The sequence below is a fragment of the Oculina patagonica genome, chromosome 7 (assembly GCF_052425735.1).
Source record: "Oculina patagonica isolate OP01 chromosome 7, crgOcupat, whole genome shotgun sequence".
In the NCBI taxonomy this organism is placed as follows: domain Eukaryota; kingdom Metazoa; phylum Cnidaria; class Anthozoa; order Scleractinia; family Oculinidae; genus Oculina; species Oculina patagonica.
The window spans coordinates 9,113,783-9,137,862 of NC_135764.1; the positions used below are offsets into that span (position 1 = coordinate 9,113,783).

At 36.3% G+C, this 24,080-nt stretch overlaps 3 protein-coding genes across 3 annotated transcripts in view; all 3 read left to right on the forward strand.

Annotated features, from left to right (window-relative positions):
- The first annotated feature begins 3,332 nt into the window (after positions 1-3,332).
- LOC144659865 (uncharacterized) overlaps positions 3,333-24,080 on the forward strand; it is a 47,554-nt gene continuing 26,806 nt past the window's right edge. The window contains exon 1 of the mRNA XM_078520387.1: positions 3,333-3,434. The gene's annotated coding sequence lies outside the window, so the exon portion shown is untranslated. The remainder of the gene's footprint in view (positions 3,435-24,080) is intronic.
- LOC144661224 (uncharacterized) lies at positions 5,803-8,818 on the forward strand. Its single transcript, XM_078521920.1, has 4 exons — positions 5,803-7,074; positions 7,241-7,445; positions 7,578-7,643; positions 7,982-8,818. The coding sequence occupies exons 1-3, from the start codon at positions 6,785-6,787 to the stop codon at positions 7,605-7,607; spliced, it is 525 nt and encodes a 174-aa protein (XP_078378046.1). The 5' UTR covers positions 5,803-6,784; the 3' UTR covers positions 7,608-7,643; positions 7,982-8,818.
- LOC144661604 (uncharacterized) lies at positions 17,359-19,313 on the forward strand. Its single transcript, XM_078522409.1, has 4 exons — positions 17,359-18,096; positions 18,415-18,514; positions 18,826-18,922; positions 19,025-19,313. Exons 1-4 carry the CDS (start codon positions 18,011-18,013, stop codon positions 19,255-19,257), a joined length of 516 nt encoding a protein of 171 aa, XP_078378535.1. The 5' UTR covers positions 17,359-18,010; the 3' UTR covers positions 19,258-19,313.

The following is a 24,080-nucleotide window of genomic DNA, read 5'->3' on the forward strand; positions in this document are numbered from 1 at the left end:
CAGTCAAATCTCTATTTAAGTAATTTCTATCAAGTCGTGATATCTATATATGCATGGGTCAGTTATGAGCTATGAGAGGCAATTGTTAGTTTCTTTAAAGCAAAATAAAAGACTTTTTTGCTCTGACGATTTAAAATAAATAGAATTACCTAAAATATCGTGACCTAGCCCCTTTAAGAAGGTGCAGTTTGTAAAAGACCATTATATTGTACATGATGGTGCCATTGAAGGAATTCGTTATGGATGCTTTGATGTTCATCTGTCTACCCTTGGATGCAACTAGTTATGAAGGAGACAGGCCTGGGTTTCATTATACAAACCCAGATCTGTTTTCAGATACTCCAGAAAAGGAAAGAAATATTGATGAGTTTTGCCCTAGGGCAAAATTCGAAGGGGCTGTAAAAAAGGTTGGCCCCATTCAAGTAAAGGAGAAGGAAGTAAGTGGAGAGGATGGATGTGTCAAGAAGTCAGTGTTTGATGAAAATAATACCCTCAACAAGCTTGCGGCTAATGTAGTTGAAATAGTAGAACGTTACAGAGGAAGAGCTCAAAAGGGCAATGGAAACTTAATTTAAAAGGAAGTATTCCCTGTTACTAAAAGCACATTAAGCTTAAGGTTCACGTGCTGCCATTAAAGCAGATGAGCTTTCAAAATCTGTTGATAAAATAGATTGGAACTGTTTGTTTATTTATACTTACAAAAAACGCATCTTGCAAATTCAAGATGGCAATCAGTTGCCATCTTCAGTTTTTATGTTTGTTAATGACATTGACAAAATATCTAAGGGTATATAAGTAACCTGATGAGATAAATTAAATGAACATATTTAGTAAATCGATCTCTTCACTGGCAGCCCAAGTTCTTTGGACAAGCATGTATCTAACACTTCTCTTGAACTGGATACATTCGCCGAGATCATTCAAGCAAAAAAGCTGCAAGATCGCATTTTGTATGCCACTTACTATGGACCAAATGGTATCAAAACTAACCCTCCAGTGGAATGGAAGTCGGAGATGTGCAATGCCATGAGAACGTTGTAAGGAAAGAAGAGAGACTAATTATAGACCAAAAGCTAAAAGAAATAGAACAGAAGTCGAGAACAACCTTGCAACGAAAGTGATTAAAACGTTCACGTCCAAGAAGACGTCGATGATGAGGCAGGAGATCTTATAGAAACAGATAAAGAGGAAGGAGACATAGAATCTGAGACAGAAGAAGATTGTGCTTTCGTAGATGATAAAGTGGAAACTGAGGAAGATGCCTTGTTTTGCTGTGCTTTAAAAAGGTCAGGATGTAGATGGTAAAACAAACGTTAACAGCCCTGAACTTCAGAAGAAAAAATACCACCCTTAAAGACACTAAGAAAGAGATTCCATAAATACCTGGAAGAGCTACCTGTCCTAGGATTCAACTCGGGAATATACCACTTGAATGCAGTAAAAGAATTCCTTTTCCCACTCCTGGTCCAGAATGAGGAAGTTCAGTCTACTATTTCTTTAAGATTGACCATCTCCGTTTCCTTGATGTCACAAACTTCCTTGCTCCTAGCTTTAGTTATGATATGTTTCTAAAAGCTTACGAATGTCATCAAACCAAGGGTTTCTTTCTGTACAAATGGATGGATTTTCTCGACAAGATAGGGGATTAATCTCTTGCTCCTCACGAATCTCTCTTCTCTACTCTGAAAAAACGAGAACATCACAGGGCTAGAGTACCAGTATTTCCAGCAAGTGTGGTCTAAAAAACAGCATGCAAACATTCAGAGATTTCCTTCTCTGGTACAACAATGTAGACGTCCAACCCTTTTGCAATACTCTGGAAAAGATGTATGCCTTTTGGAAAGATGGAAACATCGACATGTTGAGACAAGGAATCTCCAACCCTGACTTTACGTTAACCTATGAACATACATGTACAAATCCAAAATTCTTCAAAGTTGTTAGAAATTCCTGCGGAAAGTGTGAAATGTTTTACCTCAATTACTCTCACAGTAATGAGGTGTCCTGTTGTTATTTTCAAGGTACACCTATCACTTTTTTATACTAAGATCTAAACATGCATCAATACTTTACTAATAATAAAATAAATAATCGAGGTTCCACTGTACTATCTATAGAAAAATATATATTTCTGTTAATATACTTATTTCCTTTGAAGTTCTAGAATATATTTTCTCTCTTTTTGTCAAATTTCACTAATTGATGTAGATGTGATGTATTTAAAATTTTCTTAACTAATTAGTACAGGTACAAACTGGTAAACTCTGTGACTATGAAAAAATGCGGCAGGCAAACATTAGAGAACTGAATCAAAAGAAAATGGAACTTGGCTTAATTCTGGACCCTTCATCAATGCAGCAGGCAAAGGTTGGTGAAAAATCGATATTTTAATTAAAAATATCATTCTTGAACGGATCAAAGGTACTTTTGAAAGATTTTTGCATGGACATGAAAGATCTTTGCAAGATCCTACATGTACCAGGGAAGGTTACTTCCCATTGAATATATACTAAAACTTACTGCTACAACCTTTCTTTACAAAATGTCTCTGATGTGATTAGAGTCACAAATCGACTGACCTTTACAAAGTAAACACATTTTCTTGTGGTGCTTTTTACTTCAGTTTATGAAGTAAAGAAGTATTTTTGAACTAAATGAAGTCCAGGACAGACCTCAAATTGAAAGAGAAAGTGAAGGTTGGCTGCAGATAAACAAATCACCTGCATCTATAAGGGTGGCCTTGTAGAGGGCACACTATGCCTCATGGCCTCTTTCTAAGTATTAATGTTCAATTACCCCAGTGGGCTGTATAATTTTTATTTATATTTACAAAAAAGCATCTCGCAAATTCAAAAGGGCAAGAAGTTGCCTTTTTCAGTTTTTATGTCTTCCCTCCTCAACTGGAGGGGGAATTGAGGAGGGGAGGCATAAACTGGGAATCACTATTTCCAGAGGGAGAGGATGAGTTGTCAATGAAAAAACCCAAGAGCGCATGACTCTCACCTTCCCCGACAGACGAAGGCTAATGAACAAGGTTTAACTTTACCATTGATACATACAATAAGCCCTTTTTGCTATGGTATGTAGATATATGAAAATGAATATAATACAAAGGACAATACCAGATTATATCAAGGGTAAAACTGAACCTCAACAAACATATAATAGTGGTTGCAATCAGTGCTGGTATAATAATGATGGCATTTTAATTGATTTTGCATAATGATTATGATTTTGATGCAGTATTTATGTACATTAAGAAAGTCACATGACTCTGAAAACTTACAAATTGTATTTTTTTCCTTTTAGTTGCGAGCATGGTTGTTTGAAATTGCTGGACTAAAAGACCCAAAAGAAGATGCAGTAGTTTCAAGGAGGAAGTACAATCTTGAATCTGAAATTTTGGCGTGGAGGATAAAGATTAGAAAAGAACGGTATGTACATAACAATACTTTAAAATCCACAACACCAGAGGCAACTGTTAACAATTATTAATTTATTTAATTCAAGCAAAGCCATTTCCAGTATTTTTCTTGATGCCCCTTCCCTTATTGAAGTTTCCTACCAATGTGAATGTTTGTTATAGTTTGAACCACAATAACAAAATAATTATTAATCAAATTTACATTATAAGAATTCCATTTGATTAGTTGAAAAAGTACTGAGTTCACTTTACTTTTACTGAGACATCATTGTTCATAGAATTCTCGACTAAAAATATTTTTCATAAACTTGTATTGTTTTATTAATAGGTATTTAAGCAGCCCAATGGACGAACGGCCACATGTGTCTGTAGAGGGAAAACCGCTGGACCACAAACTTGCAGAATTCCACACCAAGTTGTCAGCTAATAGGCAGAAGTGTCTTCACAACATTGTGATAGAAGGAAAGAGCAGAAGTGAAGTCAAAATTGAAAATGTGTACATAACCCCAGAAGACCGAAAGAAGGATGAAGACATCAACAATGCAACCAAAGCAGAAATCGTTGTGCGAATAGAAGAAAAGTTGTCGTCTTTGTGTAACGGTGAGGCAAGAGAACTTCTGCAAGTGAAGTGGTCACCCATGAAGAATGACAGCAAAGTTAAAAAGGAACATTTAATTGAGTTCTATCAGGAAATTTGTTCTGAAATAGCTCTCCAGGAAGACCAGGAAATGGAAGCATTTGTGATTGAATGTGAAGAAGACCAGGAAACAGTGACATATAACATTAGTTGAGGTCCTTTTAAATGCTTTACTAAATTTTAAGGAACATCTCATCATTTCACTAAGGTGTTATTAAAATTTTCAGAAATTGCTTTGCTCCGTCAGGTTTTAACAAAAAATATTTTTCACAGAAATATTGAATATCATTACAATAACTCCAACCGAAACTAATCATATGGGAAGTTTGATGCCCAGTATTGTCAATTAAAAAACTTTATTATAATTCACTAAAGAACAATGATGTAACATTTCGGTCTAAAGAACCCCCTCTCCCCCCCCCCCCCCCTTCTCTTCCTTCTGGAGAGAGGAGGGGAGGGGGAGTGTGGATGTTTTGTGGAGTCGCAAGCAAAGGTGTTATAATTTTTTACTGTTTCAAGTTGCATGTTTCTAATCATGTTTAATCTATCTGTTCATGTTCTATGCAAAGGTCAATGGAATTTAAAGACGGCTAATATTATAACTTAACATTGCAATGCAATATATATAACAGCTGCATATCTATTCAAATTATATGTTAATTAGGTCTGTCGGAAAAACTGAACGAAAACATGTACTTTGAGTGTCACTGCCACAAGGCTACATGTAATTATCTTGTTAAAGCATGGCTCTGAAACGAAACAATAGTTTTTAGTGTCAATATCACTAGGCGTTGGTCGAGCGTGGATTGAAGTAGGCAAACATTGATGCAGTCCACGTCCTTTATCGTTTCTGATAGAAATTCAAGATTTTTCGTTACAATTTACGTGCATTTACCAACAAAGTGATTGAATCATCTGAAATAAAGCTGATTCCTGGGTGCTGTGGTCCTGTTTGCTGTGGTCCCGGCTGTGGTAAGCGAAGGGCTTGTTCTTGTGTTGTCAGATGTGGTAAAGGCCTCCTGACAAGAACTTCACGCAAACTCGGTGGGATATTCGGACTAACTCCTGCACCTTGAATGTCGTGCCCAAATAATTCCGATAGGTTTTTGTCTAACGGAAGTTTATCAGGAGTGCTTTCGAGGGGCGCCACTCCCAAACTTTCATCCTCTTCAGCTTGAACCGTACTTGCAACATCAGCAAATTCACCCTTCCCTTTAAGAGCCAACCTTCCATCTTCGTACTCCTTCTTTAACAGTTCAGATGCCCAGATTTTTCTTTCTCTTTTTGATTGTACTATTACTAGCACTTCCACCCCAGTCATAACGTGAAGCTTGAAGGCATTGGCAAGAAGTGTATTTTTACGTTTGCATAGGGTGCTACTGCGTCTCGCTTGATTTTCGATGTATTTTAAAGACTCTTTAGGTCTTGGCTTGGTAACCCTTTTCTTTTTGGCCTCAATGTGAACACCACTAGCACTATCAAAATAAATAAGTTTTCTTAATAAAAATTTCGAACCTTAAGTAGGCTTTCTGACGTTTTTAAAACGATATATCGAAGTGAATTTAATTGTTGATATCTTAGAATCAAAATATTAACGATCTTTCGTAGAAAACTAACCTTGTTTCAGCAGTCGCGAGGGAACTACCTTCTTGGGGTGTCTGTTCTGAGAGAACATCAATTTCAATTTCTCGCACATCTTCTGTTGAAGATAGCATATTTTCTGAAGTAGAGGCCATTCAGACTCTCAAAAGGTTTTCTAATGACAAATGTATTTCGAAAGTAACATGGGTTAGGCAATCTTATCACCCTGCCAAATTTTGACAGCTATCTGCAACGTGAGCGCGTTTTGGGCAACCCTTTTTCCTTTGTTTGCACCTTTCATTAAAAATTGCTATTCTGTTTTTCAAAACGGGCGTAACTCTACTGCTATCGGCGTACAACTGAGTTGCGTTGAAGTGCACATGCTATTTAGGGAAGAAAAATGTTTATAAGATGTATTTGCTTTTTGGTGGAACGTGATGTATGTGTTTTTGGCGGTATCCCGCGCCAATTAATGCACTTCCGGATCCACATTAACTGGTAAAAGGAAGAATTTGCGCTGCATGGTTTCTTGTCACCTCGCAGCGTGTCTTTCCATCATAAAGCGCTGTTTCTTTTTTTGTGAAAACTCTATCATCCACTTTCAACCGCGTTACGATCCAGACGCTGGATGTAATTCAAGGACAGACATAATATGCACATTGGTGAAATAATATGTGGCACGCGCAAGATGCATAATGTTGACAATTTTTGGCGGTATCCCGCGCCAATTAAAACACTTCCAGATCCATAACAACACTTATAGTACACAATCGTAAGAAGAATTTGCGCTACATGGTTCCTTGTCACTTTGAAAAGCGAGTCATAAAAAGGTGATCTTTCTTGAGAGTGAAATACACTGATCGATGTTATCAATTCTGATAATGGCAAAACGAGGTAAGACTTCAGATGCTGGAATAGGTCCACTAACTTTGTCCAATAGTGTTGATTTACGAAGCGTTGATCGCCAGGGTTGATCGTCGTAAATTGTGTTTCGGACCAGATAATAAAAACATGCTGTCATTGTCTTCAAGGTTCAGGGGACAACCAACATACAACGATCTTGGTCAGAAATGGCTGCATTAAAGGGTAAGCTGTTTTCTAAAGACTACAGATAGTTCCCGGTAGTATTTTCCAATTAAGAAATGTTTTTGTTCGCTATCGATAGATACCACGAATATGGAATTAAACTGCCCGTGGGTGCATACGTCCGCACAGAAATAGAACTTGGAGGAAAAGACCCGAATGGAATACTTTGCTTTGTTCCAGATGATCTGGGCACCTCATTTGACAATCAAACCATGTACAGCCGATCATCTAAAAAGAGTTACATGGTGCGAGATGTGGTTGGGAAACCGATCGGACGCGTTCAGTATTTTCTCAACGAAGCATTTGTGGAACTGATGAAGAATGGCATGGTGCAGTCAGTAAAAGGGTAATTACGATGCATTTTATGTTTATATGTGACTGTTATTATCCCGGTTTTTGTGCAAATATACAGATATCTGACTGATATTACTACGTAGCTCTTACTGTACATGCATTAATAAGCAATTTGCAATCGCTGTTTACCTGCATGCCTAACATCAATTTGTTTACAGAATCATCGAAGGAAACCCTACAGCCAGCAAAAAGCCCCCAAAATCCCAGAAATGGGTGATGCATAGTAAAAAAGGTGGAGGTGCAGTAATCCCATGTACGTGGGAAATTATTGTTGATAACACTGACGCCGACTGTGTCGAAAAATCCCTCCAAGCTACCATTGAACGCATGGAGAACTCCGAGCTCTTCATTGAAAGGACTGAGGTAAACGCAGTTATTGATTTATCATTAAGGTGATAGAACTTAATATTTACGAACCTCCGAACTAATCTGTAAAGCTGAATGTAATCACATAAGACCTTGCACTTGACATGTTATTTATAACGTTGTTTTCAGGCCGGTGCGAAGAAACCAAAGAGAGAGTAATCAGACACTTCTGCCCGGGTTACTGAGACAGTACAGGTATTAAGGATTTATCAATTGTTTGTGTATTCTAGCTTTTTGTTTTCTTCCTATTCCAGTTTACATTGACTAATTCTAGGTATAGTTACGTTTTAAAAATAAAAAGGTTTCTAAAACAACAAAGAAGCATTTCACTGAAAGAATATTTGTTGTCCTTATTTTGTCCGAGTGACTGTACATGCTGTATGTTTATTAATTCTGGGTGATTGTGGAATGTAATTTCAGTTCGAGTTTTCCAGATTTATTGGCGTGAAAAAATCTCACACACTTTTTGTTTTAAAGTGATATAATTCTAAAGCTAAGCTGACCTAAACAATATTGTATTTTCTTCTCTGCAGACCCGCGGTGATGACAAATATAGAAATCAACGGAATGGCTCAAAACATCAACAGCTAAGAATTATGCAAATTGATTGTTGTTCATGATTAAATTAAACGGCATACTCTTAATGCTTTTGTGAGTTTTGAATCGTTTTTTTATGCCACTGGATGCAAGTTATACTTAATGTGGTTTATGCTATAACTGTGGAATTGTGTGTTATGTGGCCGTTTGACTATATTCATAGCTGTAAAACTGATCGACTTATAATTATATTTTATACTGAATCGCGGCTAAGCTTAAATTTAATATGTTGGCATCAGAACACAGGCTAAGAGATGCAAAATTACTCGATTGATGTGTGCATTTATCGATTTAGTCTCCTTTCGAGTTAAAGTTAACTAGAGTAATATCAAAACGAATTCGTTTTCCTAACCGAGAGCTCTGTTTCGACCAGCGCGCGATCACGACAGAAAATTGCGATCGACAAATGCTATCCGCTGCTCATTTCTGGCTAAAAGATATTCGAACAACGCATTACAACACAGGCTAGGAGGTGCAAGATCACTCTATGGACGTGTGCATGGAGTTAACTAAAGTAATATTGAGACAAATTCGCTTTCTTTAACCGAGAGCTCTGTTTCGACCAGCGCGCAATCGCGACACAGAGAAATGGCTTGGCGATCGACAAATGCTATCCGCAGCTCATTTTCTGGCTTAAAGCTATTCGAAGCAATGTTTCTCCTTCGGCAAGACGTTCATCCAGGCAAAAATGAATGGTTAATAAATTGCGGGATTATTTCAATCTTATTCACGAGCTCTGGCTTCCCTCGCCGTTGTCTGATCAAAACATCAAAAGTTCATCGATACGCGCTTCACACCACGTGACACTAAATTCATGCTCTGATTGGTCAAATGGTTTGTTTTGGTTCTCGAATCACAACATTTCCAAAATTGGACATAAATCTGGACTGATGCATGCCTTTTTGTCAGATAATGAAAATCATCAATTCGATAACAACATGGAAGTAGATTGAAATGTACCAAAAAGTACTCTCTGTGTCATCAGAGGTCAAATAGGACTGAAATGATTGTGCAATGTAGAGAAATTTTTATTAAACAAGTGTCTACCTTTTAAGAACTTAAAAACGTCGTAAAAACCTTTCGGCAAAATTGTCACATTTTTTTCAGCAATTGTGACAACAGACAATTCCAGAGAATTATTAATTTTGGTTGTAGTCTTGGCATTCATGTAAGCCATAAAGGTTCATTTTTTTATTGACTGAAATTGCTTTTATTCGGTGTCCGTCAGTTTAGTTGTTTTTGTATGGTTTGGTACAATAAATGATGTGATAATATCACCTTACTTTGTAGTTTCCATGAGTACCAAGAGAGCAGCGGTGGAAAAACAAATGGAAATAAATAGATTGAAAGAGGAGCTACCGCTGATCAAGAGAGAGATGAATTCATTCATTTCTTTTTACAAAGATGGTATTATTCCGTCCATTGAGAAGGAGAAAATGGAAATGCAAGCTTCATTGATTGGTAACAGTGTATACTAGCCTTGAGTCCATTATTTGCATTCAAAGGATTATTGAAACGCTCATCCTTGTTATGCCTAATGTGGCACGTAAGGCCTCTCCTTGTTAGGGCCATGATTTTTTGGGCACTGTTTTGGGGAGGCCATTAATTTTTAAAATGCATTTTGGGGAGGGTGAGGGTCGTGAACTTTTGAGCCAGATTTTCACAAAGAATCTCTAGGGATATGTAAGAATACAATAAAGTCCGCTTTGTAAGGTGTTGTTTTTTCATCTATACCTTTGTAGTTGACAATGAGATTGAACGTTTTTAACCTACATTCACAAAGTTCCCGAATTTTTTGTTGCTTACATGCCCAAGAGGTTTGGAATAAAGGTGTGGGCAATGCCTGATGCAACCAATGGTTACATTTGGTAGCAACAAATCTACACTGGAAAGAATGTTGAGCAAAGAATGCCAGAAGTTGGCTTAGGCACCAGAGCTGTTTTTGACTTTACCCAAGGATATGATAATCAAGGATATATAATTGTGACCGATAATTTCTATACCAGCCCCACCCTAACCCAGAAGTTACTTCAAAAAGGAATTAACAGCCTTGGCACTGTTAAAGCAACCACAAAGGTTTACCAAAGGAACCTGTTTTCCTAAAAAACCTAAAGCAATGTCGGGATCTAGTTCCTGGAGAACCTGTGGTAGACTTCTTGATGTTTCCTGGTATGACCACAAACCAATGTATTTCTTGAGTACCATTCATAAGCCTTTGCATTCCCCAGTACACCACAGGTTACCAAGGAAGACATAAGGAGAAGCAATTAAGGAGTAGTCCTGGTTCCATGCCTAACTGTGCTCAAGGACTATAACAAGTACATGTGTGGTATTGACTGGGCAGACCAGAACAACCGGTACTACAGTTCTAGTAGGAATTGCAAGTGTTGGCCCCCATGGATGGATACATCCATCAATAATGCCTTCCAGTTATACAAAGCTATTCCAACTAATACACAAAAGTTAATGACAAGAGAGTTCCGGATGACCCTGGCCACCAGCCTGATGATGAGCCACAGAACGAGTCAAGCCATACGCCAACCAAAGAAAGAACCAATAACTGTACTGCAGCGCCAGTACGTGGAGGACTACTACACCAGAGAGGAAATTCGTCTCTACCCAGCCAACGTCAAAAAGAATCCCGGTCTAAGAGTCCTAGCCAAAATGATGTTGAGCTCTATGTGGGTAAAATTCGGGCAGAAACCCAGCAAGACCCAAGTACGAGAGTTTGATGATCCAGTAGCCTTCAGTGAGTTCTACGAGAGCGACAAGTAGGATATTCGCTATGTGAGCGTGTTGACAGAAAAGCGATTGGAGATCCACTTCAGACACAAACTCGAAGATGATCCTGTTTTCCCAATCTCAACATCTTTGTGGCACGTTTCACCACTAGTTGGGCTCACTAACGTTTGTACGAAAACCTCGACCTGCTGCAAGACCGGGTGTTGTACTTCGACGCCTACAGTGTCATTTTCCTCAGTCGACCAGGAGAAGGGAATCCAAGCCTCGTAGATTATCTGGGAGACTTCAAAGAAGGAACTGAATTATGTTTTACATGTCAGTATATTTTAGTTACGTGCATGAGCCCTTGATACTGGGCAAAATGGCTTTTTATACAAATTTAAATTTCACATCAGGCAGATATCCTAAATGTGAGGCACAACTGTGATGTCATCATCATCATGAAAAATAGGCACGGTGATGATAATAGCCTTAACGTTTATGGCACAGCAGGTGCAGGTGTCACCTTCATTGGCAATAAATCAACAGTGAAAGCTTCTGAAGGTGTGTTTCCATTACCCAATGTCTCCAGACTGTATAAAAAGTACATACTATATTAAAGAACACAGTCTGATACACAAACCAAATATCTGGACTTGTACTTACTCTCCCTGTTAAAAATAGATAATAAAATAATATATTGTTTTTCTGGTTTCATGTGTAATCATCATCATGAACATTATCATCACCAACATTATCGTTATTTAAATAGCAAAAACTTACAAAGGCATTAACGCTTGAAATTGATGTTAAATATTTTTTTAGTTTTTTGGTGGCAAAATGTGAGATGAGTCTGTAGGAACTCAAATCTGCTGCAGGAGAGATCCAATCACTAAAGCCTGTCCAAGAGGCGATCGTCAGTTTCTTCAAAGCCACAACATGGGAGGAGGTCAAAGCTCAGTTTAGTAGTTCTGTGACCCCAGAAAAAATACTTAAGTTAGTAGTAAGTAAATGCACAACTTATAGTAGTATTTTTGGCTTACTACAGTCAAATCTCTATTTAAGTAATTTCTATTAAGTCGTGATATCTATATATGCATGGGTCAGTTATGAGCTATGAGAGGCAATTGTTAGTTTCTTTAAAGCAAAATAAAAGACTTTTTTGCTCTGACGATTTAAAATAAATAGAATTACCTAAAATATCGTGACCTAGCCCCTTTAAGAAGGTGCAGTTTGTAAAAGACCATTATATTGTACATGATGGTGCCATTGAAGGAATTCGTTATGGATGCTTTGATGGAAAAAAAATGTGATGTTCATCTGTCTACCCTTGGATGCAACTAGTTATGAAGGAGACAGGCCTGGGTTTCATTATACAAACCCAGATCTGTTTTCAGATACTCCAGAAAAGGAAAGAAATATTGATGAGTTTTGCCCTAGGGCAAAATTCGAAGAGGCTGTAAAAAAGGTTGGCCCCATTCAAGTAAAGGAGAAGGAAGTAAGTGGAGAGGATGGATGTGTCAAGATGTCGGTGTTTGATGAAAATGATACCCTCAACAAGCTTGCGGCTAATGTAGTTGAAATAGTAGAACGTTACAGAGGAAGAGCTCAAAAGGGCAATGGAAACTTAATTTAAAAGGAAGTATTCTCTGTTACTAAAAGCACATTTAGCTTAAGGTTCACGTGCTGCCATTAAAGCAGATGAGCTTATATAATATTCATTATCATGTCCTGAAGAGAACCCTGAAGAGGTTGAAAGTTCTGACGATTAAATTTAACTTTTTCACCCCCCAAAAAGTTAAAAAAAAATAAATTAAAAAAAAAAAAAAAGCTTTCAAAATCTGTTGATAAAATAGATTGGAACTGTTTGTTTATTTATACTTACAAAAAACGCATCTTGCAAATTCAAGATGGCAATCAGTTGCCATCTTCAGTTTTTACGTTTGTTTATGACATTGACAAAATATCTGGGGGTATATAAGTAACCTGATGAGATAAATTAAATGAACATATTTAGTAAATCGATCTCTTCACTGGCAGCACACGTTCTTTGGACAAGCATGTATTTAACTTCTCTTGAACTGGATACATTCGCCGTGATCATTCAAGCAAAAAAGCTGCAAGATCGCATTTTGTATGCCACTTACTATGGACCAAATGGTATCAAAACTAACCCTCCAGTGGAATGGAAGTCGGAGATGTGCAATGCCATGAGAACGTTGTAAGGAAAGAAGAGAGACTAATTATAGACCAAAAGCTAAAAGAAATAGAACAGAAGTCGAGAACAACCTTGCAACAAAAGTGATTAAAACGTTCACGTCCAAGAAGACGTCGATGATGAGGCAGGAGATCTTATAGAAACAGATAAAGAGGAAGGAGACATAGAATCTGAGACAGAAGAAGATTGTGCTTTCGTAGATGATAAAGTGGAAACTGAGGAAGATGCCTTGTTTTGCTGTGCTTTAAAAAGGTCAGGATGTAGATGGTAAAACAAACGTTAACAGCCCTGAACTTCAGAAGAAAAAATACCACCCTTAAAGACACTAAGAAAGAGATTCCATAAATACCTGGAAGAGCTACCTGTCCTAGGATTCAACTCGGGAATATACCACTTGAATGCAGTAAAAGAATTCCTTTTCCCACTCCTGGTCCAGAATGAGGAAGTTCAGTCTACTATTTCTTTAAGATTGACCATCTCCGTTTCCTTGATGTCACAAACTTCCTTGCTCCTGGCTTTAGTTATGATATGTTTCTAAAAGCTAACGAATGTCATCAAACCAAGGGTTTCTTTCTGTACAAATGGATGGATTTTCTCGACAAGACAGAGGATTTATCTCTTGCTCCTCACGAATCTCTCTTCTCTACTCTGAAAAACGAGAACATCACAGGGCTAGAGTACCAGTATTTTCAGCAAGTGTGGTCTAAAAAACAGCATGCAAACATTCAGAGATTTCCTTCTCTGGTACAACAATCTAGACGTCTAACCCTTTTGCAATACTCTGGAAAAGATGTATGCCTTTTGGAAAGATGGAAACATCGACATGTTGAGACAAGGAATCTCCAACCCTGACTTTACGTTAACCTATGAACATACATGTACAAATCCAAAATTCTTCAAAGTTGTTAGAAATTCCTGCGGAAAGTGTGAAATGTTTTACCGCAATTACTCTCACACTCTCTCCTGAGAAGAGGAAGTAGCAATTTATTCTGTCCTCCTCGAGAAAGGTTACACAAAGGCAGCGAAGAAGCTGAAAAAAGAAGTCTTAGCCGGAGTTTTGGCTGCCTTTGAGAAGGAGGAGGACACATTTAAAAGTCGAAAGAGGAAGGCCTCAAACTCCCCGGGAGAAGAAGATGCCCCCGAGGGATGCCCCCTCGATGAAGATTCCAATTCTGATGAAGAATGTGATGAATCGGGTATAAGCCACTAGCTATAGAAAGGCGTGACAGTATGATGCAAGCGAAAAAAGATGTCTCCTGAAGTGCGAGCGGCAGGATTGGAAACAAATTGTTTTTCATATTATCAACTTGTTTACAAATTTTGTTTAGGTTTTCAATTAGACCCTCAAATAAAAGTGTGTAATATTTAAAAAAAAAAATGAGGTGTCCTGTTGTTATTTTCAAGGTACACCTATCACTTTTTTATACTAAGATCTAAACATGCATCAATACTTTACTTGCTGAAAAAATAAAAATAAATAATCGAGGTTCCACTGTACTATCTATAGAAACATATATATTTCTGTTAATATACTTATTTCCTTTGAAGTTCTAGAATATATTTTCTTTCTTTTTGTCAAATTTCACTAATTGATGTAGATGTGATGTATTTAAAATTTTCTTAACTAATTAGTACAGGTACAAACTGGTAAACTCTGTGACTATGAAAAAATGCGACAGGCAAACATTAGAGAACTGAATCAAAAGAAAATGGAACTTGGCTTAATTCTGGACCCTTCATCAATGCAGCAGGCAAAGGTTGGTGAAAAATCGATATTTTAATTAAAAATATCATTCTTGAACGGATCAAAGGTACTTTTGAAAGATTTTTGCATGGACATGAAAGATCTTTGCAAGATCCTACATGTACCAGGGTAGGTTACTTCCCATTGAATATATATTAAAACTTACTGCTACAACCTTTCTTTACAAAATGTCTCTGATGTGATTACAGTCACAAATCGACTGACCTTTACAAAGGAAACACATTTTCTTGTGGTGCTTTTTACTTCAGTTTATGAAGTAAAGAAGTATTTTTGAACTAAATGAAGTCCAGGACAGACCTCAAATTGAAAGAGAAAGTGAAGGTTGGCTGCAGATAAACAAATCATCTGCACCTATAAGGGTGGCCTTGTAGAGGGGGCACACTATGCCTCATGGCCTCTTTCTAAGTATTAATGTTCAATTACCCCAGTGGGCTGTATAATTTTTATTTATATTTACAAAAAAGCATCTCGCAAATTCAAAAGGGCAAGAAGTTGCCTTTTTCAGTTTTTATGTCTTCCCTCCTCAACTCGAGGGGGAATTGAGGAGGGAAGGCATAAACTGGGAATCACCATTTCCAGAGGGAGAGGATGAGTTGTCAATGAAAAAACTCAACGAGTGGCTGCAGAAGAGCGCATGACTCTCACCTTCCCCGACAGACGAAGGCTAATGAACAAGAATGTGCCATTAATAGAAGTAAAAGCACAATATCCTGCCCTGTTCAGTTTCAGACAGGTATTAAATTATTGCCGTGCATATCATATGAAAGGCCAGTTTTGCAGTCATTCTGGGCCAAAAAAAGACAGATTTAAAAACTTGAACAAAAAGGAGAACAAGGAGATATGTGTCAACAAGAAGGGCTAGAAGTGCAAAAAGGAAAGCCTGGAAGGGAAAAGAAGGCTCTCCACCTTTCAGCTGTCAACCCTGCAGTTCTTGAAGGGGTGACAGAAGACACTTATCAGGAGCAGAAAAGAAAATTAGAGAAATGATAAATGATAAATAACCAATTAATCTTTGGGCATGCATGCCTTTTTGATGATAATGAAAATCATCAATTCGATAACAAAATGGAAGTAGATTGAAATGTACCAAAAAGTACTCTCTTTGTAGTATAGGAATATAAGAAGGAGTCATGTAAAGGATGAGAGAGAGGATGACGGTTAAATTTAAGACCTTCTTAAGATTGTACGAACCATGTTTAAGGTTCATGTAAAAAGAGTCCGCAAATATGGCCTTTTCGCACAAAAACACTGCTGCGCAGCCAACACGCTGTGTCATCAGAGGTCAAAATGGACTAAAATGATTGCGCAATGTAGAGAGATTTTATTAAATAAGTGTCTACCTTTTAAGAACTTAAAAACGTCGTAAAAACCTTTCGGCAAAATTGTTACATTTTTTCAGCAATTGTGACAACAGACAATTCACACAGAATTATTAATTTTGGTTGTAGTTTTGGCATTCATGTAAGCCATACAGATGGTAAAGTTTCAATATCTTTAGCTGTATATATATATTTTTCTCTAAGAGGTTGTCTATTAACAACCTGACATTATCAGGCATTGTTTCTTTGTGAAATTACAAGAAAAAAAATTATAACAGTCCCTGCCAAGGGTGAAGTTACCTTTCAATTAATCAACTTGATAATACACTTAACGGTGTTATTACAATACAATTGCAGTCATTCTGAGCAAAAAATTAAAGACAGATTTGAGAACTTGAACAAAGAGAAGAACAAGGAAAGAGAAGAACAAGGGATACAAAAAATGTGTCAGCAAGAAGAGCTAGAAGTGCACAAAGGAAAGCCTGGAAGGAATAGGAAGGCTCCCACCCTTTAGCTGTCATCCCTACAGTTACTGAAGGGTGACAGAAGACACTTGTCAGGAGCAGAAGAGAAAACTAGGTTTTGAATGAAAGTAGTCAAAGAAAGACAACCTTCTGTGAGACATTTGTGTAACTTTGGATGTTTTTATAAATTTTACCTTTAAAGTTTTATCTGCATCAACCATAAATTTTAAAAAAGATAGATGTTACTTACCTTTAGAACTTGTTTTTAAATTAAATTCAAATGTAGGTAGCTTTATAGCTGTAAATTAATATTTTTAATTTTTAGTAGTTTTAAAAATAAATTGTAAAGAGCTTAGCTAATTGTAAATATTTTTATCTTTTATATACTTTTAGGTACACTACCCCCACAAGCTTGTAAGCTTTTAATTTTATCGTGTTTAAATTAAGGCAACTTACATGATGGCATGATGGCCTATGAGGAGACGAGAAATCCTCAACAAGGCATCAAACTCAAAAACAATTCCAAAGCCTTAACTTGATACAGCTAAGCTAGAGTTGTTAAAAAGCCTCGTGATGGAAATCCATAAGGAGGTCACTGTTTCAAAGTTACACATAAAATACAGGCCGTCCAGAAGTCAATTAGCATGACATAATTATTTCAAAACATGTTTCATGTCATCTCATGACATAATCACTGTCAGACAACTTATTTATTTCATTTAGTTATTTTTGCATTTTTTTACTCATACATAATATATATACAATGAGGCGTAAACAATTCATTTCAATTAATTTGAATATCATCTTAAAAACAGTCCAAAGTGTCTTTGGTGTTCTTGGTGTCAAGCTGACAAATTTGTGGAAGACAAATGTGACCGAGCTGCCAAGGTTCCTTGGCCGCATATATCTAACTTCTCTTGAACTGGATACCTTTGGCGAGATCATTCAAGCGAAAAAGCTGCAAGATCGCATTTTGTATGCCACTTACTATGGACCAAATGGTATCAAACCGAACGATTCCAGTGGAATGAAAGTCCGAAAAATCAAAATGCTGACGAGGTTATGAACTGTGACCTGTTTGAAGTACAGTGTCCTGAAAATGTTGTAAGGAAAGAAGAGGGACTAATGGTAGACCAATAGCTAGAAGAAATAGAACGGAAGTCAGACCAACCGTGCAGCGAAAGTGATAAAAATGTTCACGATGCTGATGATGAAGGAGAAGATCTTACAGTAACAGATAATGAGAAAAAAGACATAGAATCTCAGACAGAAGAAGACTGTGCTTTCGTAGCTGATGAAGTGAAAAGTGAGCAAGATGCTTTGTTTTACCGTGCTTTAGATTGTGATCGAAATGTGAATGACAAACAAAAAGTTAACAGCCCTGAACCTCAGAAGAAAAAAGACCATCCCCGACCAGGGCATTTAAAGAGTGGAAATTCTGTCTTTTTGAATTGGAACGTCTTCAGGGACTTAACTGGATGAGGTGCGCTACCTGTTCCATTTCCCAGCACTCCTGCCATGTGGACGGTAATATGAAACTGTATCGTTTCAATTCATCAGGATGGTAAGTAGCCACCTACTTGTAGATTCCATACAGATAATTCGTGAAGTATAGTTGAATAGTTGTATGTACATGTACATGTATACATAACTTGTTGAATTTTGAATTTTGGATGGAAATATATTATGTTTAAAATTGTCTTTCTTTCCTCAGGGTTAGGACTTTTAAATCAAGGTTTATAATCATATCATAAAATTTAAGTAACTCTTGTTATCATGACAATATTGCATTATACAAATATTATTGCATAATAAATACATGCAGTGTATCCAAATGTTACAAAAACAACTATTTGTCTCATATTTGTTTGCTTTTTTGTAGTCAGCGAAGGCCATCATATTATGAAGATCTTTTCATTGCCAAAAACAAAGATGTCGTTAGCCATTTAAAGACTGTATATGCAAAACAGTCTAAATCTAAGGTACATGTACACACTTCAATATTACACGTGCAAATAACAAGCCATGTATTTATTACTTGAAATTTGTTTCCTTTTTTCAAGGTAGAGTTTTTATATTTTTTCTATTTTTTTTTTAGGTTTTGTTTTGGTTGTTTATCAATTACCATTTGCAAAATCCCACTATAAAAAGGCACCATTGTCCTAGGAATTGAGATTGCTGCTCATCAATAGTGACAATCCGTACATACACAGGCTTACTGGTCAAAAAGACCAATTTCTCTTTACATTTTATCCACATTCTGCTTTTTTAAATGGATTTAAATTTTTTTCAGGATACAGATAATAGATGTGGTGATTCCCACTGGAGGGCTGCAAACAACAGAGTCCGAAAGTCGGCCAAGCTTGATGAGACTGGTCTGGAGATAGCAGGTCACAATGTGCTTAAAAAACGTGATAATTGATTAATTTCAACATCAAACTACTCTGTTCATTAATTTCATGTAAACTACAGTAATGGAAATCAATTTACAGGTTGCAGGCATGGTTTAGCCCAGTGGGCTGTAAACATGTTTCAGGGGGAGTTGTTTGGCTATGCAAACTACATTCATCTCAAAAAAATGATCCCTGCTGGTGTAAATTTTTTCTGGGAGGATGTTGTTTGTAAATACTGGAAGGGAAAAAAAGCTGGTGGTCTGGATGGAAGTTGCATAAAACCTGCCCTGTCAGTGATGCATGCTAACGCTCACAACTGGACTTTCAGGTAATCAATGCAGTAAAAGAATTCCTTTTCCCAGTCCTGGTCCAGAATGAGGAAGTTCTGTCTACTATTAAGGACTCTCTGTGGACCATAATGCACCGTGCGTGCACCAAGGTTTTGTACATTATGAAACCTCCCTTTTGTTCGTCGATCGGTTTAGCTTTTGTAAATCTTTTCAATAAGACCCATCCATAAGGATTCTTTCACTGTAAGCGTTTGTGATAGTCGTGGTGTTGTCATTCTTTCCTTGAAAGAAGTTATTTGGTTGTTAGTTCGAATTCTGTGTACAGCCAGGCAGTTGAGCATTTGAACTATGTGAAGTGAGTATGGTGGCCTTTAAAAAATCGGTGGAAGACCTCGGACACCTGAGCCTTTGAAGTATATTTATTTAAGAGAATCTGTCCGAGACCACTGGAGAAGCCAGAAGAATGTGCTTGGATATGCCAAGCTATCTGACAGCGAGTTTGCTGAAGTCTTGTTGCAGTAAGTGATTGTCCTGTTACTATATTTTGTAGTTCACATTGTCAAGTGTTTTTTTTTTTACGAAGCATACACACTGGGAGTTGATGATTAAAAGTGCGTGAGTCTGTTATGGCATCATTTGTTGTTGTCTTGGGTTAAATCGAAATATCCATGGTTCAATCCGCCAATCAGCTACAACATGTCTATGGTTTCCATAATCTTCTTTCACTATATGAACATTGTCTTTTACTTTATGAACAATTAGTTAATGCCAATTTCAGTTAATTGAATTCAGTGTCACTTGTCTTAAACTTTTCGTGCCTGTATCACATACCAAGACATTTCTTGACGTCATAGAATAACACATGTCAATAACAGACAATACATTTTTATCCCTGCCAAAATCATTAAAAAAGTCTTTGTACTCTGCCCATGAAGATGTTGAATTCCATAAGGGGCAAGTTCCACCAATGCAACAAGACACAGGTTCCATACAATGTAGCTTCACAATCTGGTGACCTTAGGCAAATTCCATGAGTGCAACAGATTTGACATACAGTACGTGGGTGTACTGACGGAAGAATGCATGGAGATCAATTACAAACATGAGTTTGTCATGGCCTGCTTCATGTCCTGCAAGACAAGACTATGCCTTTACAAAGCCCTCGACCAGAGGAGGACACGAAACATACCATACAATACCATAATGAGAAGAGTAGAAATGAGAAGAGGCAGAAAGACGCAGAAAGAACAAGTACCATAAATTAAGAAGTTGGTGGCTTTTAGCAAGTTTGATGAGAGCAACAAATTCAGCATACCTTACAGGAGTAGTAATGTACTACACTCTAAGGCAAAAATTTTTTGCCTAAGAGATTTAGTACATAACTACTTCTCGTTGTTTGGGTCAAATACGGAAAACAAATACGGAAAACAAATACGGAAAACAAATACGGAAAACAAAAATGGAAAACAAAAATGGAAACCAATCATGAAAACAAACCCTGTAATCAAAACTGAATCCAAGCCTTGTCGATGCCATTTAGAGACTGATGTTCAAATAAAATTTTTAAATTTTATTTGCTCTTATACCTTTTTCAAAATTTTGGATACAGTGCTTTTAAACAAACCTCGTTGACATAATGAAAATCAAAACCTAGGATCATAACCTAGGATACAACTATATCCCCCGCTAGACCGTCATGGTACAATTATATCATTGGAAGATAACAGCGTTGATCCTAATACCTATGATCTATTGTCAGTATCCATGTTATGGATAATGCTATTGTTGATATGTTTTTGTGTCAAAAGATGTCTCCATTTACCTGCCAATCTGTAGTCATATCCATCACATATATCACATACCCATGATTTATACCGCATGTAAAGAGTCTTGCTTCTCCTAATAGCATCCTGTCTATCTTTTTCACAAAAATATCTTTGAAATCTAACCATTTATACAAATACTTTATATATTTTTATTTTTTATGCGTGATTATATGCTATTATTTTCATGTATCATATCTAAAAAGCTTAGAAGACCGTTATCTATTTTGATATCAGTGGAATTTCTACTTAAATTGCATAATTTGTCAAGTGTTGCTTGTTTTGCCAATTGCCAAATAACACCACCTGTTTGTTTTTGTACGATGTTTTTACTTAATTTGATGTCAACCCCTTTTTTCATTTCTTTGTGTTTATTGAACTTTTTATTTGTTGTCGTATTAACCATAAGTATATCAATACCATTGAACTGGTCACTAGGAATATGAATGGATACTGCTTCTTTGTTTTTATAAGCATTTCTTATACTTCGTTTTTGCTCCGGTGATAATTCAACTTGAATCTCGTGCAATTCAATCATGTATTATACTATACTATAATAATATATTTTATTTTTATGTGTAATTTTATTAATTTATTAACTGAAAATATAAAAAAGCTGGAATTATTATTGAGTGATATGAATGATACTGTTAATATAATAAAGAATATGTAAATTTATGTTATAAATTATATGGTATCTGAACTACAATTTTAAAAGAAAAACGGGTACGATTTATATAAATGATTTGAAAATATGTAAATTTTTTCGTTTAAGGTTATTAATATTTTAACAGCTTCTTGAATTTTCTATTTTTATATAAAACATCTGCCTTATTGCTATAGTTTCATAATATTTTGTTCAATACAATAGATTCGAATGTTCTATTTTATAAAACATCTGCCTTATTGCTATAGTTTCATAATATTTTGTTCAATACAATAGAAGATTGAATCTATTGTATTGAACAAACCAATCATATCACAATAAACTTTTATATAAACATTTGTCATAAAATAAACTTTTATTCTCAAAATTGAATTCAGTCAAAATGCCAAAATCAATACTCACTCTGAAAAATCAGATAGCTAATTGCGAGGAAAGTATCCAAGAATCACTTGGTCTTTGTGCTGATGAGTCTGGTGATATCAATTACAAGCTCGACTTTTCTTTGGAAGGTGTTATTAACAGCTTGACAACTATTGATCTTGATGCAGCCATTGAAGCTGTTTTTAGAGCTCTCCATGTTTTAAATCAATGCGAGAAGATTTTCAATTTGGAGAAAAAACGTCGAAAGTATTCTAAAGAAATACGACGTCGTTTAAAGGCTAAAGAACACAAGCAAACTCTCCAACGCTTGACAATGAAGAATAAATTCGAGATGAAATCAAAGCCCTTCGTTATTCCGAATATGAAGATGATGATGGATAAAGAAAAGAAATTCAAAGAAAATCAGATGAAGATTGATGAAGAAGATGATGATGAAGAAGAAATTGAAGATGAAGATGAAGATGAAGAAATTGCTGAAGAAGATATTGGAGAAAAACTTCAAGAATTGAATCTCAATGATGAAGAACTGAAGTGATTATCTTATCTAAGTTTTTCAGACATTTTCACTTTATTAAGCACAAAGTTTAAATATGTTGTAAATCTTTCATTGGAATCCAGCTGTTAAAGTCATCACTGTATCCCTTCCATTTGACAAGAGCCTGTTTCTTTTTGTAGTCTCTACGGATCACTTTATCAATTCTGAATACATCCTGTTTTGCTTTTAATAATTCAGGTTCATAAAAGCTTCCTTGTATGTCTTCATTATTGAGATCTTTCAATTTGTATGTAATGGGATTAGTATGTTGGATCTTAGTAATTACGAACATTTCTTCACTCCAATTCGGTGTATAACCCTTATCGAAAACAATTCGTTTATACTTAGATATTCGGACCTTGTCACCAACCTTAAATTTTGGTTTAGCTGATAATGGCTCCATATCACCGTATAGGTTAAAGTAAACAGTTCCTTCATTCTTTTTCTTTGAAGCTTCTGTGGGTGTCATTTTGATAGAGCTATGTTTTGTATTATTATATTCTTTTACTATTTTTGGAAGTATTTCAAGATACTGTGTATTACCTTGAATAGTAAACTGTTTGTACATTTTATTTTTCAAAGTTCTATTAAATCTCTCAATAACAACAGCTTTACCTTCATTAAAAGTGGAATACATGTTAATATCATTTTGCTTTAGCCATTCCTTGAATGTTTTGTTATAAAATTCAGATCCCTTATCAACCCAGAGATATTCAGGTTTACGCTTGTCATTAATGATAATATTGTTGAAAGCGCTAGTTATTGATGCACCTTTCTTATCTTTCAATTGTATAGCCCAAGCAAATTTACTGAATACGTCAATTATAGTCAATAGATATTTATAACCTTTATTCCATTTTGAAAGTTTATCCATAAAAACTAAATCAGCAGACCATATGTCGTCAATTCCATTTGATATTACTCTTCTAGTTTTAAATTTTCGTCTGATTGGTTTATGTAACTCATCGGCTAATTGTTGAGACCAATCATTTTTACTCAACGCCGTTTTCCGTTTTTTGGCTTTTTAACACCCATACCTATTTTAGCCTTGGTTGCAATGGTATTACGAGCAATAGCATGACCCCATTGTCTGTCCTTCCATGGGATAGCATCAAGGGCTTTTACCATCTTTTTATCAGCTTCGTTTTTGCATTTAACCTGATCTTTTGATGGTTTGTCAGTACATACAGAATAATCTACATCATGTTGCATGCTAACAGCGTCTGTTTTGCCAGTTGGTTGCTCATATATTTTTAGTATTTTACCTGTTTTTGGATCCCATTTTACCTGTTTTTCAAGAGGATTTCCAGGTCCGGTATATTTATGCCCTGGAATAACAAAACCCTTTTTGGGTGCTACTTTCAGAATAGCTTTATGGATATCGATACCTTTTCCCTTTCTGTAGTAATCAACATTGTCTTTCACTCCTTTGAAAGCTTGCCCAGCTAAAAGTCTAGCC

Excerpts from the sequence above, each read along its gene's own strand:
- LOC144661604 (XM_078522409.1), top strand. The coding sequence starts at position 18,011 with ATGAGGTGCGCTACCTGTTCCATTTCCCAGCACTCCTGCCATGTGGAC. Across the intron at positions 18,097-18,414 it reads CGTTTCAATTCATCAGGATG|TCAGCGAAGGCCATCATATT; the intron begins GTAAGTAGCCAC and ends GCTTTTTTGTAG. Across the intron at positions 18,923-19,024 it reads GACTGGTCTGGAGATAGCAG|GTTGCAGGCATGGTTTAGCC; the intron begins GTCACAATGTGC and ends ATCAATTTACAG.
- LOC144661224 (XM_078521920.1), top strand. The coding sequence starts at position 6,785 with ATGTTTTTGTTCGCTATCGATAGATACCACGAATATGGAATTAAACTG. Across the intron at positions 7,075-7,240 it reads ATGGTGCAGTCAGTAAAAGG|AATCATCGAAGGAAACCCTA; the intron begins GTAATTACGATG and ends ATTTGTTTACAG. Across the intron at positions 7,446-7,577 it reads TCTTCATTGAAAGGACTGAG|GCCGGTGCGAAGAAACCAAA; the intron begins GTAAACGCAGTT and ends CGTTGTTTTCAG.